The sequence below is a fragment of the Chionomys nivalis genome, chromosome 23 (genome assembly GCF_950005125.1).
Source record: "Chionomys nivalis chromosome 23, mChiNiv1.1, whole genome shotgun sequence".
Taxonomy (NCBI): Eukaryota; Metazoa; Chordata; class Mammalia; order Rodentia; family Cricetidae; genus Chionomys; species Chionomys nivalis.
The window spans coordinates 13,010,058-13,029,496 of record NC_080108.1 but is presented as its reverse complement, the minus strand read 5'-3'; the positions used below and the strand labels follow the sequence as shown (position 1 = coordinate 13,029,496).

Here is a 19,439-nt window from a genome sequence, read left to right as displayed (position 1 = left end):
TCCATCTGTCCAGAGGCCTAATACCATGTCATCAATCAAGATAAGAGGCTGGTCTGTACACTGCCGCACTGCAAGATTGTCCGTCTGTAATAACCCATGCACTGCTGCACTGCGAGATTGTCCATCTGTAAAAACCCATGCACTGCAAGACTGTCTGTAATAACTTGGAGGTTAAGAGCATTGGTTGCTTTTCTAGAGGACCTGGGTTCAATTCCCAGCACCTACATGTTAGCTCACAACCATTTCTAAGTCAAGTTCCAAAGGATGTGATGCCCTCTTCTGACTTCCATGGACTCCTGCATGTATATGGTGTGCGTACATATATACATGTACACACACAGGCATAAACACACACATTTTATGTGCCTGTAAGATACATACATACATACATACATACATACAGAAATGTATATATATAACGATAACTCCTACTGACCAAGGGGTCCAGCTGCCAGGGAAGAACACTATGGGACACTCTCAATAACCCGTGTCAACATTCATGCTAACCCGCACTCAAGCCGCTTCTTAGTGTTTGCACTTTGTGTAACCTCCTTGCCTTGGTATGATGGGAGTAGAGGCCTATCTTGCTAGTACAAAGACTCTAGGTAATTTGTCCCCTGTGGTTTGGAAAAATGAAGTGGCCACATTGGAAGACTCGCATAGAAGAAACTGACAGCTTCTAAAAACTAGGAGAAGTCTCTAGCTGGAAGTCAGCAAGAAGTCAGGGCCCTGGATCCATAGCCACAGCAGTGCTGGCATTGTGTGAGCTGGGACGTGAACCTCACATTGTGTGAGCCGGGACATGACCCTGACATGTGTGAGCTGGGACGTGAACCTGACATTGTGTAAGCTGGGATGTGAACCTCACACTGTGTGAGCTGGAACATAGTGTGAGCCGGGACGTGAACCTGTATTCAGCATAGCCTCCAGGTGGAAACCCAGCCTTGGCCTACACTTCTAGGACAGTCTTGCATAAGACCCAACTGAGTCATAGCAGGTTCTTGACCCATAAAAACTGAAAGAAAATATTGGTATTATCTTAAGCCACAAAACTGATAGTAATTTATCATGAAGTTACTGAAAGCTTACAGGATTAAAATATGACATCACCACGCCCGCACCTAAGGGGACCATCTAGAAAACGGGGTGCGTGAATGAATGAATGCACATGTAGTTAGCAGTGATGACTACTCAGAGTCCCAACACTTGGTGGCCTGCCTCCCTTGCTTGAGTCCCTGGGGTAACACTACCCACTGTGACTCAAACCAGTAAAGAAGTCAACTGTGGCTCACACCAGAGTGGTGACTACACTGGGGAGGCAGAGGGAGGGGGATCTCTATGATTATGAGGCTAGACTAGTCTACAAAATGAGTTCCAGGGCAGCCAGGACTGTTACACAAAGACCCTGACCACCAAGAAGAAGAAAGAGGAGAAGGAGAAGAAGGAGAGAGGTCGTCAACTGTCACCACCCACATGACAGTGACAACTGCCCTGCGGACAAGCCCAAGGTTATAAAAACACAGTGACCTCAGGACCCTGGCTGAATTCTGAGCATGCCACACTCCCCACTGCGCGAGCGCTGATTATGCCCCTTTGCTTGGTTTGCTTCCTTCGGGTGTTGGGAGCTGAACCCATAGGACCAGAGCTTTGTGCATGCTACGCATGCACTCTATCACCGAGTGACACTCTCTGTCCTGCTTCATTTCTCCAAGAGCTCCCCCAGCCTGCTCCTTCCTCCCTTCCAAACAAGACAGCACCCACACAACTACTTCCCCATGCTGCCCGCTCTCTCAGGGTTGATGCCCCACAACACTGATACACAAGACCCAGTACTTTCTGCCTCTACATGTAGCTACTGCCCTCCCATCTGACTCTTTACCAGAGTCCTGGCACTTGGTGGCCCAGCCTATCCCAACTCGAGTCCCTGGACTTAGGCCAAGCACTATGAATCAAAGCCATCAGTAAAGATGCCACATGCTGTGATCCTAAGACTGACGAAGGACAGCGAAAGAGCCACCTTGAGGGCACACTGCAGTCTCGGGCTATCGCTTTACTGTAGAGCTGATCCATTCATCTGCATATTTTGTTTCAAGGATCTGCAAGCATTTTCTGGAAAGGGTCAGAGAGTTTTAGGTTTTATAGGCCACGCGTACTGCTTCAAAGTAGTCAGTTCTACCACGGTAGCACGAACACACCCATATGTAATATGTAAATGAACGTGTTGCAATTGAAATATTTGTAAAACTAAGCTGCATCTCAGGGAATACTGGATAACCAAAGGCTCTAAGCACCCTAATATTCCAGCTTACTTGAACCACATCCTTGGCCATAGTACCTCTCATAATCTTTTACCTTTTGAAAGACACTGTTTACCAACACCGCCCAGGCTGGAACACAATCTTAACCTTACCCCTGGCACAGACAGGCCAGACATCACCAACCTTTGGGAAGAGGTCACAACCCATGTCCCCTGGAATACATGTTCTCCCATCAACGCCCATCACGGCCAGCCCCTCCCTTAGCTCAATCAGCATAAGCATTTCAGAGCCCATGTTCCAAAGGTGACAGATAAGGTCTCTCTAACATCAAGACATGAACACACACAGCCTCACAAGAGACTCTCTTCAGTGGTGACTCCACTTGCCTCAGGAATAGTTCTGGACACTGGGGAGGCACTGGTTACCTGCAAGACTAGTCACCTGTCCTAACATGTCTTTTCAGAGCAGAGTCCAGGCCTGCAGGAGAGAGTCAAAGCAATGCTTCCTGGGACAGCTCTTGGGGGTCCAGAGAAAGCTCATGGGGATGTCTCCCCCTCCTTACCTGCTTCCTGGGACAGCTCTTGGGGGTCCAGGGGAAGCTCATGGGGACGTCTCCCCCTCCTTACCTGCTTTGAGTTGGTCAGGTAAAGCTTGGCTGCCAGGTTGATGACCTGCAGCTTCACGATGTCCTCCTCCGCTGTGAACGACTTGGCCATTTTTCTCAGGACATCGGGTGCAATCTTGGGCACATGCTCACAGTACTCTCCGATGAGCCAGAGGATGCTGGCTCGTGCCATGGGCACCTGTGGGTACGGACAGGCATTAGGACGAGAGGAAACAGGCTGGTGTGGGTGGGAGGAACTGTGAAGGAAATGGCTGCCATCTGTGCTGGCCTGCTGTCTTCTAGGTGTCTGAGGATAGGGGGAGGGGGGAATAAATGTAAGTGGGCCTTTCCTAAACAGCACCCCTATTCCATATGGTTTCATCATCACAGGTAAAGCTGCCGAGCCCTAAAGTCAACCATGGTTTTCTAGATTTATTCCTGTACCGCCATGTCCGTATTTCTGAATCTCCAGTAATGGAATTAGGGCTACTTAAACGCTTCAATGCAACAGAAAAACAAAGGGTTAATCAATCATCCATCCTCGGTGAGAGCTTTAGTGGGAAATAAAGAGTGGTGGGGAAAGGCTGAAGAGTTCTGTGAGGGACCCCGTAGGGATACTCTTAGACAAGGTCACACGGTCCAATTGCTTTCCTTCTACCTGAAGAACTTCCAGTGTCCATTTGGAAGTTGATTTGGACGAAGCTAAAGCATTTGGTTACAGGGTCTTAAAGTCATCGACAGGGCTAGGAAGATGGCTCCCAAGTGAAGAACACTTGGCGATATTGCAGACGACCCAAGTTCAGTTCCCAGCACACATGCTGGGCAGTGCACAGTTAACTGTAACTCTAGCTCCAGGAATCTGAAGCCTCTGGCCTGGCCTCTGCAGGCACATGCACGTGCACACACACACACACACACACACACACACACACACACACACTTTAAAAGCACAATAACTCTTTAAAAAGAAACCACGGGGACCACGTTGGGGCAGGCTGAGAACGTGGAGTTGCTCCCTCACCTGGATGTTGTCTGTGAGCTTTGCCAAGTGTTTGATGATTTCCCCGTGCTGCGCCGGCTGCATCTGCAGCAGCTTCTTAATGACCACCACGGACTCTGCGACCACAAGCTCTAGGGAATAAGAATGAGAACGTGAGCCCCAGAATGGTCGAATGGCCGCACCAAGGTGGACAGGCACACCTGCAATGCCCTTGGCCATCCTCTTCCCCAGCCCCCTGCAAGTCTCAAGCAGCCCTCCAGTTACAGCGATGCCTGGCACCAACCGAAGCAGACAGACGTCGTACCAAGACACACAAGGGAATACCCACTGGCCAGTGGGGTCAGACATTCAAGCACACACATACACCGCCAAGGTTGAGCACCTCTCCAGGCAAACACTGACCATCGCGGTTGGACAGAAGCTGTACCAAGCCATTGAGGCAGGTGTCGCGGACTCGGCCTATGTTCGTCGCACATCGTCCAATGGCCTGGATGGTGGCTGCCACAAAGTCTTTGTCCATGCTGCGGATGTAGGTCTGTGGGATACAAGGACACAGTGACATCCAGTAAGTAGTGGCCCCACAGTGAAGGGCTTAAGGATGACCTTCCAGTGGACTAAGACTGTGACCCCTCATTTTATAACTCATCATGCCGGAGATTAAGTCTTGGAGGACTACGACATCACCAAACCACATCAGGGGAGTGCTCAGCCCTAAGCCAACAGAAGGCACTGAAAGGGGGACCTAAGGCCACAGTTTCTGCAGCTTGGGGCTCTTGCTGAAGGTGAGACCCATCAGGCCAACTCTCACTGGGTAATAAGGATCTGCTGGGCACCTTACCCAGGGCTGCTGGCTATAGGTGAGCCCATGGCTTGTACCTGGAATTCCCGTAGAACAGTGGGGATGTTGGTCTCATTGGCCAGGTTGGTCAGCACTTCCAGCTGTGAGGAGAGGCAGAGAGGCAGAAAGTGGCCAGTGTGGCCAGCAGGTTGTCTGGGCTTTTATTGTACAGACTTTATAGACTAGAAAGCAATACTGGGGGGGGGGGGGAGTTCTGCACATGCTTAGTGCTGTGGAAATGCACAAGAGGATCGATGTGCCTCCACAGTAAAGTCCCCGACAAAGAAGAGATGAAATAGGGCCATAGGATAGAAATCAGGGATGACTCGCCAGTCTCTGAAAGACCTGGCCACTCTTCCTGCCTCCTGTCTCGGAGTCTCGGCAAACCACGTGCACAGAGCAGGTCTTCCCATGTCTGACCCTGCATTGACTTAGGGAATTCACCTCCATATACCAGGTCTCGGTTCGGAGTCCACCTTATCAAGGAAAGCTTCCTTGATTCAAAGGATGGTGGCACTATTCTAATTTTGAATATTTTTTTAAATTTATTTTTCTGCCAATGTTGTTTCATCTATGTACCTTGTACATGCAATACCTGCAGAGGCCAGAAGAGGGCACTGGATTCTGTGAAATTAGAGTTGTACAAGTGGCCATGAACCCTCGTTGTGGGTGCTTAGAATGGAACCCTGATCCTCTGGAAGAGCAGCCAGGGCTCTTAACAGCTGAGACACCTCTCCAGCCCTAACGCCTCCTATCTATATCTCTCCGCACTCTTCTCTCTTGACACATTTCATTGATGTATTTTTGCGACTGTCGTGTAATTAGCTGCTTAATGCCTCCCCCTCCACAGGACTATAAGCTCAACAAAAGCAGGGTCTCTGACTCATTTCCTTCACCTTGAACCCCTGGATTTATACCTGTTTGTTGTTTTGTTTTGAGACAGCATCTCAAGCAGCCTAAGTTGGCTTTGACCTCGATATGTGGTCAAGAATGATCTTGAACTCTTGATGCTTCTGCTTCTAATTAACCTGTGTGCTAGGATTACAGATATGTGCTACCTTTCCCTGTTTATGGGGTACTGGGGATCAAACCCAAGGTCTTGTGCATACTAGGCAAGTACCCTCCCATTGAGGTCCCTTGAGTCCATACATCTAGGAACAGAGATAGGAAAGTTAGCCACTGTTTGATTGACGTGATAGGATGTTGGCGCACGTGTGCTGGAAAGTTAGAAGGGGCTGGGGTGTGAGAGACAGGAAACCGAGAGGGAAAGAAAGCCCGGCCCTTCCAGCAGCAGACCTGGGTGACCGCACACCGCACAGGAGCAACACCACTGCCTGGAGCTACGGTTTTTTAAAAATATAAAATGGAAGCAATATACATTTTGGGGGTGATTATGAAAATAAAGTCGTTCTGGGAAGTGTCTGGTGCACACGAGAAAGTAGTGTAACTGTTTCCTCCAGGATTGAAACATTGCATCCTGCAGGAAGCTCCTGAAGCAGGAAGGTAAACAACTCACAACATCTTCAAGAAGATTCTGAAACAGGATTGACTAGGCCCCTCCCTAGCAGAGTAAACATACACGCTCAGAGTCCCTCTCCATCTAAGAGAAGCTGCCAGGATCAGAGGAGCTAAGCTGCAAAGTAGAGTCTCAGCCAAGACAAGCTGCAAAGACTCTGAGACCAGACCAGCTGCCTGGGAGAAGCAGAAACCGCCCAGCTGCCTGGAAGAGGTTTAGACCAGAGTCACTTGGAAAGGACATTCTCCCATCTGTTGAGCTGCCTGCAGGCTGTGCACTATTCCTGTTCCCAGCTTTGTGAGCTGTCACCCATGCTGGGGTGGACCTTGGTGATGCAGCTGTCTTGAGCCATTTGTGCTCCTGCAAGTGATCCCTCACCCGTACTCTTGTTGGTGACCCAGTAAAATGCACTGGTTCACCAGGTGGACTTTGGTGGCATCTGTACCTTGATTTGTCATGGGGTCCCTCTCTGGGATGAGCAGGCCTGTGTGCTGCGTCTCCCCAGAAGTTTTGTCCGGTGACCCAAGCCAGAGGCAGTCCCCCACCACCCAAGCAAACACCTGCAGCCTGGAGCTGTGCTCAGCTCCAGAAAGAGGCCGGTACCAACGTGGCCATCATTAGTTAGCCCAGCTGGCATTCAACCAGGCGAGCAGGAATCCAGGGCCATGCACACTGTCCAGCACTCACCTTCAGGATCTTGATCTGGGTGGGGTCCGTGGACCTAATGTAGAAGCTCTTCAGGTAGGGTTCAAACATACCCTGGCGAAAGAGAGCATTCCTGGAAATCTCCACCACAACGCTAGCTTTGCCTCAGACATACCAGCCCCTCCCAGCACAGGCCCCATGTCCCTTAAAACCTCAAAATGCTCATCCTTGCCCCCACGCCCTCCATCCACCTTAACTCTGATTTATTTTTCTCTCACTGGGCACTCGCCTCCCCGTCGCCCCTTCAGGGTCTAAATCCTGCTCCTGGTTTGCGTTTGGGGTCTTGAAAACCTATACCCTGCACACAGGATTAACCCCCCCTATCTTTGTCTACAACCCTCTTCATCCCACCCCAATTCCCTGGTCCTCCATGCTCCCACCCTCTGTCCCAACAGCTCCCACAGAGCCCACAGGGTCCAGAGCGGGCCTTGAACGCATGCTCACCCGGCGCTTGATGGACATGGTGGCCACATTCTGGAGCACTACGTACTGCACCTCGCTGTGGAGAGGATGGGTCAGAGGGTTCTGAACCCCTCAATTGGGGCGAGGGGCGGTGGGTCGGGGAAGCCAGGTTGGCCAAAGTGTTGGGAGGAAGGAATGGTGGGGGTGAGCATGGGCTCGGGCAGCGGAGGGGCGGGGCTTCCCGCACCTGTGGCTGCGCAGCAGGCGTACCAGCGCCTTGGCGATGACGCCCACCTCCGCCTTGGGCGCCAGGTGGAAGTAAAGCTGTGCCACGGCCATGACCACCGCGGCGCTGCGGCTCTGCAGCAGCGGCTTAGTGTTCCGCAGCAGCAGCCGGTGATCCGGATCCATAACATATGGTTTGCGTGCCGGCAGCGCGGCCGTGGCTGCCTCCTCCGAACCCGGACCTTTGGCTTCGTCCTCCTCGGAGCCATAGAAGGCCTTTTCGGGGTTCTCCTCTAGCAAGGACTCCTGCAAGGGACACGGCTGGGTCTGTGGGCGCCTTCCCGGGGTGACTTCTCTCCCCTTCGCCGGAATGGATCCTAGAACTCACGTTCTGCGTGGGGCTCAAGAACTGTGTTCGCGCATAGCGCGTGAGCATGCTGATGATCACGACTTGGCCCCACTCCTCCACGTCAATGAGTAGGTTGCAGAGCTTCCGGTAGTTTTTGTGAATCAGGTCAATGCGCTCCGGACAGACCTCCTCAAAGGCCATCACTACACTGCCGGCCACCAGCTGGGGAAGCAAGGTAAGAGGTCGTGAATGGGAAAGGCAGAGAAACTAGAACCAGCTCTGTCCGGTCTTCCCATAATGCACTCACCGTGGTCTTGTCTGCCAGAAGTTTCTCAATGACTTCTATCAGCTGATCCTTCTGATCAGAGTCCAAACTGAGGGAGAAATAATGGTGGGGAAGATGTCCCTTCCTGTCCCCAGGCTTCCCAACAGCGTCCCCAGCCAGGCTCTCCTTGGGCACACAGGCCCGCTCATCAAGAGACGTGAGCCCCCACCTTCGCCCTGTGTTTGTCGGATCCCTAAACTGTCTTACTCCAGCCTGCATGATCGCGGTAAGGTCATGGATGAGCTTGGGGGCTTAGGAACTGAGGACCCTGGAGGACCAAGGGCAAAGGCGGGGCAAACCTGTAAAGTTTGGGGATGGCATGAGCAGCTGTTTTCCGAACGTAGGGTGACATGTCCGAGGCAGCTTCCTTGATGGCCAGCATCATGATGGGCACTATGATGGGCACACGAATGCTAGAGAGGACACGGAGGGCACTGGCACGGATCAGCTGGTTGGGATCCTAAGGACAGAAGTGGAGACAAAGGCCTGAGAGGGCATTAGATCCCCTAATGGGAAGACAAGACACTATTTCTGCCTACTACCAGATCTTGCATCCCTGTGGGGGGGGTGGGGGGGCGGGGAATGCTACCTTGTGTTAGGAACCTTGGTGTCCTGAAACAGATTCTTCTGAGATTGAAACATTCCACCCTGCAGAGAAGCTCCATATATTCAAGAAGACCCTGAAACTGACCAGATTCTCTACCAGAGTAAATAGTACAAGCTGAGAGCCGGCTCAGTCTAAGAGAAGCTGCCAGGACCAGAGGAGCTAAGCTGCAAAATAGACTCTCAGCCAAGCCAAGCTGTCTGGGAGAAGCAGAAACCGCCCAGCTGCATGGAAGAGGTTAGACCAGAGCCACTTGGAAAGGACACTCTCGCACCTGCTGAGTTGCCTGCAGGGCTGTGCAGTGTGCTCCAGGCTCCCAGCTTTGTGAGCTGTCACCCATGCTGGGGTCCTTGGTGATGCAGCTGACTTAGGTTATTTGTGCTCCTGTAAGTGATCCCTCACCCATACTCTTGTAGGTGACCCAGTAAAACTCATGTGTAGGCTTCTCCTGCTCATATGATCCCATACAGGCCTGCTAACAGCATGCACTCTCCTGCTACGATCTCAGAGCTTAGCACTATCTTCCCACAGTGGGAGTAAACCAGCGGTTCTCAACCTGTGGGTCACAACCACTTTGGGGTATTGAATGACCCACAGGGGTCACACATCAGATATCCTGCAGAGCAGATGTTTACATTATGATCTATAACAGTAGCAAAATTACAGTTATGCAGTAGCAATGGAGATAATTTTATGGTTGGGGTCAGTACAACATGAGGAACCGTGTTAAAGGGTCACAGCAGTAGGAAGGTTGAGAGCCATGCTGTAAACAGATGCTAACCCTGAAGAATGGTAGACAACAACAGTAGAGGAAGACAGATGTCACCATGATTGCCCAGCTGGAGAAGGAGAGCCGCAAAACCAGGTGTGAAAATGACGGTAATGCCCGGCAAAATTTTGGAATTGAGTTTTAGTGGTGTGGTCTGAAAGCATTGATTTCAAAAGCAGGAGCCTGTGTTTTCTTAGACACACCACATCAGTCAGCCGTTACAATCTGGCCTGCTGACCCCAGCTAAGACTCCTAGCAACAGCAGACCGAGGCTGAACTGACATCTCCTGTGACCAGATGGGTGCCTAGCCCGGTTGTCATCAGAGATGCTGCATGGGAACAGATGCAGACCCACAGCCCAACACTAGGTGGAGCTCTGGGAATCCTGGAGAAGGGGGAATGGGGAAGGGTTGTAGGGTCTGGGCTCATAGGTGCCCACAGAGACTGAACTGACAACCAGGGAGCCTGCATGGACTGACCTAGGCACTGTGCACGTATGTAACAGTTGTGTAGCTTGGTCCTCTTGTGGGACTCCCAACAGTGAAGCAGGGGCTGTCTCTGACTCTTTTACTGGCTTTTGGGACCCTACTCCTCATACCGGGTTGCCTTGCCCAGCCTTATATATGAGTCTTACTGCAAGTTGATACACCATATTTTGTTGATATTCATGGGAGGCCTGCCCTTTTCTGAATAGAAATGAACGGAGGAGTGAATGCAGGGGGTGGGGGGAGAAGGACAGGAGGAAGGTTCAAAGAGAGGGACTGGGAGGAGAGGACAGAGGGGGAAGCTGCAGCCAGGATATAAAATAAGTGAATAAATAAATTCATTTTTTAAGAAACTAGCCTTCTTTATTTTACCATTTTTCTTTTGAAAACAATCATAGAGACAAAAAAAAACCAACTGTTTTCAGTTTGGAGGAGGAAATTGAACTGGTGGATATTTAACACTGGGACTCTTGATTTCAGCAAGGCATGCTGGGAGTCTCAACACTTCCTGCATTGCCACCTTCGATGCAGGCCTTTGGGTTCACATAATCATGTGAGCATTTTAGGAGCAGAATTTGGGCCTGTTTTATCTCTGTCATCATAGTCATAACATCACATGAAGGGTGTTAAAGTTTTCTCTCCTTGCTTTCAGGATCTTCCAAAGTAAGACAGAAAAATACTGGGTGACTAGTCATATAGTTCTACGGATCCATAATTTAATAAAACCTAGCTAGGAAAGATTTATTAACAAAACATTGATATCCTGGAAACACTTTATGCCATACACTCCAAGCTGATGCCCTGGCTCAGATAAACTCTCAGTTTTAATACAAAGGAAGCTACACGGAGGAAGACACAAAGTTAGGGGACAAAATTAAAATTCAGAGCTTTGCACTGGGTGTGGTGGTGTGGGCATGAAGTCCCAGTTACCAGAAGAGCTGCAGCGGGACTGAATGTTTGAGGCCACCCTGGGAAACATAGCAAAACTGTGTCCTAAAGTAAACAGAAATAAAAAGCCCATGAGCCCGATGTGATTGTGCACATTTAGAGCCTGAACACTCGGGAGACTGAAGAAGAATTGGGAGTTCCAGGCTAGCCTGTACTGCAGAGCAAGTTCAAGCAAGGCCTTGTCTCAAAACACCAAAAGGAGCCAGGCTGCACGCCTTTAATCCCAGCACTTGGGAGGCAGAGGCAGGTGGATCTCTGTGAGTTCGAGGCCAGCCTGTTCTACAAGAGCTAGTCCCAGGACAGGCTCTAAAGCTACAGAGAAACCCTGTCTCGAAAAACAAACAAAATATAAAAACAAAAAAACCAAACAAAACCGAAAGGAAAAGGGTGCGGTTTGTGTGTGTGCTGAGGATGTAGCACAGTGACAGAATGCTTGTCTAGCAAGTTTGGAGGGCCTAGGTTCAAGCCCAGCAGGGTACTGGATCCTGGATTAGAGACTCTGTGAAACGAAATAAAACATAGAGTTGACAGAGAAGTGCTGAATAGAAATAGAAAAGAAAAACAAAAAACATGGCTTTAGGTTAGCTGATAAAAAGAGAACCCAGGCATACACAATGGCCCAGACAGGCCCAAACCCAGTAATCAAAACAAGAAAACTCTGTTTATATTATGAGTCCATTTAAAAAACAGTATTTCATCATTTAGGAATGCATAACTAAGCAATAAAAGAATAAACACATGGTTTAGTGAGATGGCTCAGAGGATTAAAGCACTTGCCACCAAACACTTGAGTTCTATCCCTGGGATCCACATGGTGGAAAGAGATCTGACCTTGACACATACTTGCACACACAAAAAAGTAGATAAAAATATGATTTTTAAAAATAATACACATATACTTGTGAAAAGTACGGGAGATACAGAGGAGACTTCGGCTGTGTGATAAACAGTGCTTGTGCTGGTATAACATGACATTAATTAGATCTCCCATGAACATGGAATATTCTTTTTCTGGTGACTGAACCCAGTGTCTTGATTATACTTAAAATCCATTTTTTAAAATTATAAGCCAGGCAGTTGTGGTGCACGCCTTTAATCCCAGCGCTCAGGAGGCAGAGGCTGGTAGATCTCTGTGAGTTCGAGGCCAGCTTGGTCTACAAAGTTCCTGGACAGCCAGAATGGTTTCACAGACAAACCCTGTCTCAAAAATCAACAAACATCAACAACAACAACAAAAGAATTATAGCTATAGAAGTTTCAATGTAAGTTTCAATATAATATAATGGTTAAGAAACAAACACGAGAGCCATTGTAATTGTCTTAAGTTAGGGTAAGAGGTGGGGCATATGGCTTTACGAAGGAATGTGGTCCCGATTACTGGCAATGTGTCGAAGACGTTCAACAGCAAAGACTGCTAGGCACAGACCTCAGGACAGTTCTACTAGCTGCCTATTTTTTTTAAATAAATATTTGTTGGAATATAACTATGTCTATTTTTAACACAAAATCTAGTAAGTGCATGGTTGAGATACTAGAGCCTACAAGCCCTAAATACTATATGAACATTTTGCAGCCTGGTTTTAAGTACCTTCTTTTTATTTCTTTTTGTACAATGGATTTCAAAAAAAAAGCAAATTAGTTCATTTAAATACACACCATTAAATTAAACAGGTAATGCATGGTTAGGTAGGTAATACCAGTATTTTACTTGACATCATTCTGATTTCAACACGTCATGTTTTTGTAAAATTGTAATAGTGAGAAGAGACAATTATAAATCCACAATCTCATAGGAATTAAAGTTATAAATAATTTAAAGATTAGTTAGTTCAGTTGAATATTTGCTGTGAGAGGCTCCTGCCATGTGTCTGCCAAGTGTCTGACGTGAGTCACAATTCATGTCCCTCTGTGGGTAGAGGTAAGGACCGAGAGTCTCCACTGTCAGGGGCTCAAGTGATTCATACTGAAGGCAGCCTGCTGTTAAAAAATAAACCTACTAAGGGGGCTGGAGAGATGGCTTGGCGGTTAAGAGCACAGGCTGCTCTTCCAGAGGCCTGTGTTCTATTCCCAGCAACCATCTGTAATGAGATCTGGTGCCCTCTTCTGGCCTGCAGGCGCACATGCAGACAGAGTACTGTAGCTATAGTAAATAAATATATATTAAAAAAATAAAAATAAACCCACTAAAACTTCAGTTGAGACGTAATCCCTACCCGGAGGTATTAAGACCAACTTTGGGAGGTGGGACCTTTAAAAAGTGGCTGTGTCAGGGGGGCTCTGGATGGGCAGATTAATGCCTTAAGAATGGCTCTGTCTCTCGTATCCCTCTCACCCTGTGTCACCTTGGGACTCTGAAGAGCCAAAAAGCCCTCGCCAGATGTGCCCTCCTCATAGCCGTGGACCTTCCCACCTTCCAGGGCTGTGAGATGGATAAACCTTTATTTTATTTTATGCGCATTGGTGTTTTGGCTGCGTGTGTGTCTGTGCGAGGGTGCCGGATTCCCTGGAGGTGGACGGACTCTCAGGCAGTTGTGAGCTGCCATGTGGTTGCTAGGAAATAAACCCAGATCTTCTGGAAGGGATGCTGAGCCATCTCTCCAGCCACCCTTTCTTCCTTACAAAGGATCCAGTCTGTTGTCCACTTATAGCCACACAGGCATCTCAGGGGCAGTGACCTGGGCTCTGGGCATCTACTTCCTATCCCAAGTTCTTTCTAAGTCTGGCTTCTACCTGAGTAGGCTTCACTGGTCCTTTGCTCTCCTCTGAACCTGAATGTCCCCGCTTTAGCAAGTAGGAAGAGCTCCCCAGAGCCTACACGACATTCGTGGATATAGTTCCAATGACGCACAGGCCCCATGCAGACCTCTGACCTTTAGGCCACGCTGGAAGGTAGAGATGGACAGAAGGGCTAGGTCTTGCTGCTCCTCAGCGTATCGGACCAGGTACACGTAGACAAGCTTCTTCACCTAGGAGAGAGCAGGTGTCCTGGCTGGTGTCCCAGCAGGGGGTAGCACCTTCACCACCTGGGATGCCATCACCACCCATGCATGCAGCTATGGTTCATGGGTCAAGTTCGTCCAGGAGGAGACAGCAGCCTTAAGTGTGTCCCCAGCCCTCCACCCTGATTGGCATCCAGTTCAGGGACATACGGACAGGGACAGCTTGAGCAGGCCAGTCCTCCAAGGGTTAAATAGTTTCCTTCCTTGCCCTCAGCCCAGCTTGAGTTGAGTCCTGGGTTGGGATGGGAGCCCGCCTGTGGATGGTGCTCACCTCTATGTTTTTACAGGCTACATTCTTCACCACGGCAGGGAACAGGTCTGAGGCGTTCTTCCCCCGGGCGATCATCTGTGTGTTGGGATCAGAGAGGAAAATAAAAGGGGAGGGGGCGGAGCACTGGTTAGGGCAAAGCCTGATACATTACCCAAGGTCACAGGCCCGTCACCCATGGGAAGCCCCTCTTACTGCCACAATCCTCTTCATGGCCTCCAGCTTGAGGGAATCTTTATTGGTGTCCAACATCTCTTTCAGGTCATCGTGCCTGGTGGGACACACAGACGGTCAGATAAGGAGCAGGGTGGGCATGAATCACCAGTGTTCAGGTAGGACTCAGGCCAAGTCCAGTCCAAGGAGGGACCAGAGCCAGGGGCTACAGGCAGGGAGTGGAAATGGGTAAGCTCCCATTAGGCGTTCAGGAGAGACTTGTGGGCCAGCCACTGTTATGGGCTGGATCGTGTTCCCTGGCCAAAAGAAAGGATGTTAAAGTGCTAACCCAGTGCCTTAGAATTTTTGGAAACTGATTTGTCAAGGATGTGAGCTGGGAGGATAGCTCAATTACTGTAAAGACACAGGACTGAAGATTTACATCTGTAAGCCAACAAACATCGATGATAGCCAGTAAGCCAGAAGGATTCCCCACTGGGTTTCTAGGGAGCATGACCTTGCTAACTAACTGTGATGGTTTGAAAGAAAATGGCCCCCAAAGGAAGGGCACTACTGGGGGGCGTGGCCTTGTTGGAGGAAATGTGTCACTGTGGGGGCGGGCTTTGAGGTCTCTTCTGAAACTTCATTCCGTGTGACAGTTGATTTCCTGTTTCTTACAAGATGTAGCTCTCTGGGCTCCAGCCTGTCTGCCTGCACACTGCCATGCCTTCATGAAACTGTAAGCAAGCCACCTTCAATTAAATGTTTTCTTTGTAAGCGTTTCCATGGTCATGGTGTCTCTTTACAGCAATAGAAATCCTAGCTAAGACACTAACACCTTGATTGTAGACTTTAGGCCTTCTGAGCTGAAACAGAAAGTTTCTATTCTAGGATTTGAGATGAAGCTCAGCTGTTAGGGTGCTTGCTTAGCTGCACAGAGTTCTGCGTTTGATTCCCACCTGAACTGTACACAGTGTCACATCCCAGGCTCAGGAATAGGAGACAGGAGGCCCAGGAGACCCTGTTCCCAATCAGTAACCCAGCTTGTGGTTCTTTCTTACTTCGACCATAGAAAACTAAACCAGCCATGATGGGGCACACATTTAATCCTCACCCAGGAGTCAGAGGCAAATGGATCTCTATGAGTTCCAGGCCAGCCATCACGGCACAGTGAGACCCTGTCTGAAAACCCAAACCAGTCAAACAACAACAACAAAATTTAGAGAGCCAAGGGACAAAGGAAAGGTTGGGGTAGAAAGATAAGGCCTAGCTCGATGGATGGGAAGAACCAAGCGAGGGGAACTGGGTATCAAACAAGGGTAGGAGACTAGGGAGATGTGTCATTATGTGCTTTTCATGCGAGCGTGAGGACCTGAGATTGCTTCCCAGCATCCATTAAAAGCAGGGCAAGGTAGCAACTGCTTGTAATTCCAGTACCCGGGAGGCAGAAACTGGAGGATCTCTGGGGCTTGATCGCTCGTCCACCTCATCAAAACAGTGAGAGCCAGAAACCAGTGGGCGAGGCCTTGCCTCAAATAAACAAGGTGGGCAGTTCCTGAGGAACACAGGGTAGGTGTCTGGCATCCACACACACGTGCACCTGCATAGTACCTCCGTACACACAAAAAGAAAAGAAGAGTATGATGCTCTTTCCCCACGTCAAACGTGTTTGCAGGTCTTGGCCTTACAGACCAAAATGACTCCAAGAACCAGACAACTCCCAAGGATTCCATGGGTGGCCTCATGTCCAAAGTCAATCCTGTCATTTAGCATTGGGTGGCCATTTATGAAGGTATAAAACACTCCTGGGCAAAATAAAACATCTAGAAACAACGTCCAGTCCTAGGAGAGGGCCAATGTGTCTGCTGTTGAGAGACAGAGAAATCAGCGACCTACATCATGAGAAAGAGAATCTCCTTACACATGTGCCAGTCATGTGTGTGAGCCTAACAGAAAAAAACAAGGAGGGATAGGAGCACTAAGAAACCCATGTCCCAAAAACTTTAGGAAGCTTCGTTCCTCACCATGACACACACGTGAGCACTGTCGTACACCCAAGTCAAGACATATGTATGTACATGGGAAATGTCTTTTCGGAAAAGATTTTTGACAGAAAAGCAAAGTAGAAAAAGGATGCCTTTTAGAACACAGAGGCCCTTGCTAGATGGCAGATGATGGGCAGAACGCATACAGCCCTGCACATGTTAGCTCAAAGTGCCCTTTCCTGGGTGCTCCCAAGACCAAAAAATTTTGGTGTTCTTAAAGCAAAGACCATAAGACAACCACTTTGTCCCTCTCACTACCATAAGGGGAGTTATTTCTTAAAGAAACTGTACTTCCTGATGGCAGTCTTGTAAGACTCAGGAAGTATATGAAACTTATAAGATCAGGAAATAGGATTCACCAGGCCCCACCCTGTAATTGCGCAGAGGTAACCATCTTGGAGAGAGGAGACTCTTCCACAAGCCCACTCAGAAATATGCAGGGAACTCCAGGGATACAGCTTTTGGGAGCTGTCGCCCATGCTGGACTGGATTTTTCGATGACCCAACTACCTTTGTGGGTAGCTAGCTGTTCACCCATACTCCTGGAATTCCCTGGCTCACGGAGCTGGACTTAGGTAGGATTGTTTCTTTGGTCTGTCTCTGGTGCCACATCTGGGGTGAATCTGTATCTGTTCATGTCACACAACACTCCCAGACACAGACCTGGTTACCAGTCCCTCAGGGGTGTTGAGCTGAGGTGTGGGCAGAAGCACAAACAATTCCACTGAGTCACTGGCATACCTTAGAGTCTTGGGAGCTGAGAGATGTGGGTACCAGCTTTCCCCACCTCTCAGTGCTCACTGTTGTACCCCTCAAATAGACACTCCGTGTTTAACTCACATATGAGTACCGCCCACATGTACCACACACGTGTCCACTCCTGTGGGTCTACCTATACCCCAGAGATAGAACCACATCCCACACACTTCCCTCACAGACACACAATCATATACGTGAAACTGCAGACACATACCCGCAAACCCCAGGGAAACACACACGCTCACACAAATACAAAACAATAGAGCATCCTTCCACAGAAGCACTCTCAAGGCACAAAGCCCCAGACACATTTCACCTACACACCTATAGATATATGCTGTCAGAGACCACTCCATCCTCCCCATGCTACCCTATAGACATACACAGGCCCCTTACAGTCACCACAGCCACATACAATACATGGACAACCCTGACAAATTTGGTTACTCCAGGCTCATCCATCATAATGGCCAGGGAACTTCAAGACAGATGAGGAGATCCTCTGACCACCTGAGGCCCAGCCTGGTGTGGTATGAGGTAGGGCAATGGCCTGCAGTGGACAGAGCAGGCCAGTCTCCTTAACTGACAGTGTTCCCTAGAAGCTGACTGCTTCACACATGGGTGTCCTTGCCATGCCCCAAATGTCTCGGGCCCCTGTCAAAAGCACACACCCTAGGCCATCCCACCCACAAAACTGGTAATGCATTTTAGGCTCTTGGCAGAAGGGAGGGACACTGGGTATAAAACAGAGCCGGCAGAATTGATCTTCAAATGCCGACAACCCACACAATGCCTCTTGTAGTGAGGTGGCCTTTCTCCTCCTGGAGCGTGATGGACCCCACCCCTCTTTTGCTCCCACTGGCTTCACGTTCCCAGGAGGCAGAGGAAGGGAGAGGAACACAACAGTGCCCTGAGATCATGAAATATTCACTTCCCAGTCGGATCCCTTTACTTTGCACTCGATCTGACCTGACCTCTGACCTACTCTGGGTTAGCAGACTCTCCTGACTGTGGCTAGAGCCCTCCAGTGTATCAAACATGACCCTGGGATCAGACACATTCACTCACCCTGCAGTGGCCCACGGGGCTCCCTCCCCAAGTTACAGTCAACACACCCAGAGACGCTGCTCAAACTTGGACCATGTTTGTTTCTGTCCCCAAACCTTTTCCTGAGCCTACTCCAGCCAGGGCTTGGGGGTAGGACAGTCAAGATGGGCCTTGAAGCCTTGAATGTCTCACCCTCTCCCTCCGCTCAGAGTTTCTTTATCTCACTTAGTCATACTCTCAACCCTCAGGTGTCCCATGACCTCTACCTGAAGCCCCTCAAGCCTGGAGCCTGAATATGTGCCTGGTGCTACCCCACCAAGGAGGTTAAACAGGGAGCTGGGCTGAAAGTAGCAGCCACCCATTCCCTGACCTCGGTTCTCTGTGGGCAGAGGCAGGATGTTCTGTACCTTAATGGCTGGTTCTGGGTCTGGCCTTGGCCAACCTCAGGGCGAGGTCCTTCTATCGATGTTTCTGGGGTTGTGTCTTCCTCAGGAGCCTGCAGCCACCGAAGCTCCTCAGGCTTCAGGGCCTGGTACCAGGGTGGGGGCCCACCTTCAGGACCAAGCACAGGACTGGAAGCCTCCTCCTGCTCAGCCCCATTGGCCCCTGGCCTCACTACCGTCCCGGGGAGCTGCAGGAATCGCTGCATCTGGCATCGGGTCCAGCTCCAAGAGAGTACTGAACTGGCAGCCAGCTGGGACCTGCTCATCATGCCCACTGCCACCAGAAGGCCCGCCCTGAAACTCTGTAACTAGACACTGGCCAGGTGGGAGGCTCTGGTTTCCTTCTCAAGGCTCAGAAGCAAAGCCACAGGAGGTACAGATGGCTGGGGACAGGGACTGAGCCCATCCCAGTCTCTGGGCGCATGAGAGGGTCAGGGGAAGAGTTTCTTTTTTCACTCCAAATCTCATAGCCATAACTGAATGGTAAATTTCCTTGGAACGGTGTTTCCCTCCTCTCTAGGAATCTCATACATTCCTGCTCACTCCAGTCCAGGCTCTCATTCCTCATCAGTCCTTCCAAAGCCAGTTTGTGTAGTTAATCTTGAATGTGAGTTTGTAGAATAATCTAAAAAAAAACCCACCAAACCTGCAGGCTTGTCTGTGAGGGAATATTTAGATTGCTCCAATAGACATGGGA

At 49.6% G+C, this 19,439-nt stretch overlaps 1 protein-coding gene across 1 annotated transcript in view; it reads right to left on the bottom strand.

The window, feature by feature from the left end:
• Positions 1-19,439, bottom strand: part of Ap3b2 (adaptor related protein complex 3 subunit beta 2) — a 33,213-nt gene that overhangs the window by 9,357 nt on the left and 4,417 nt on the right. Inside the window, exons 2-14 of the mRNA XM_057756124.1 lie at positions 14,491-14,566; positions 14,299-14,373; positions 13,899-13,994; positions 8,522-8,682; positions 8,205-8,271; positions 7,937-8,119; positions 7,571-7,854; positions 7,366-7,420; positions 6,904-6,975; positions 4,739-4,801; positions 4,265-4,397; positions 3,884-3,993; positions 2,885-3,061 (exon numbers count right to left, since the gene is read on the bottom strand). Of these exons, the coding sequence (XP_057612107.1) occupies positions 2,885-3,061; positions 3,884-3,993; positions 4,265-4,397; positions 4,739-4,801; positions 6,904-6,975; positions 7,366-7,420; positions 7,571-7,854; positions 7,937-8,119; positions 8,205-8,271; positions 8,522-8,682; positions 13,899-13,994; positions 14,299-14,373; positions 14,491-14,566 (1,552 nt within the window). The remainder of the gene's footprint in view (positions 1-2,884; positions 3,062-3,883; positions 3,994-4,264; positions 4,398-4,738; positions 4,802-6,903; positions 6,976-7,365; positions 7,421-7,570; positions 7,855-7,936; positions 8,120-8,204; positions 8,272-8,521; positions 8,683-13,898; positions 13,995-14,298; positions 14,374-14,490; positions 14,567-19,439) is intronic.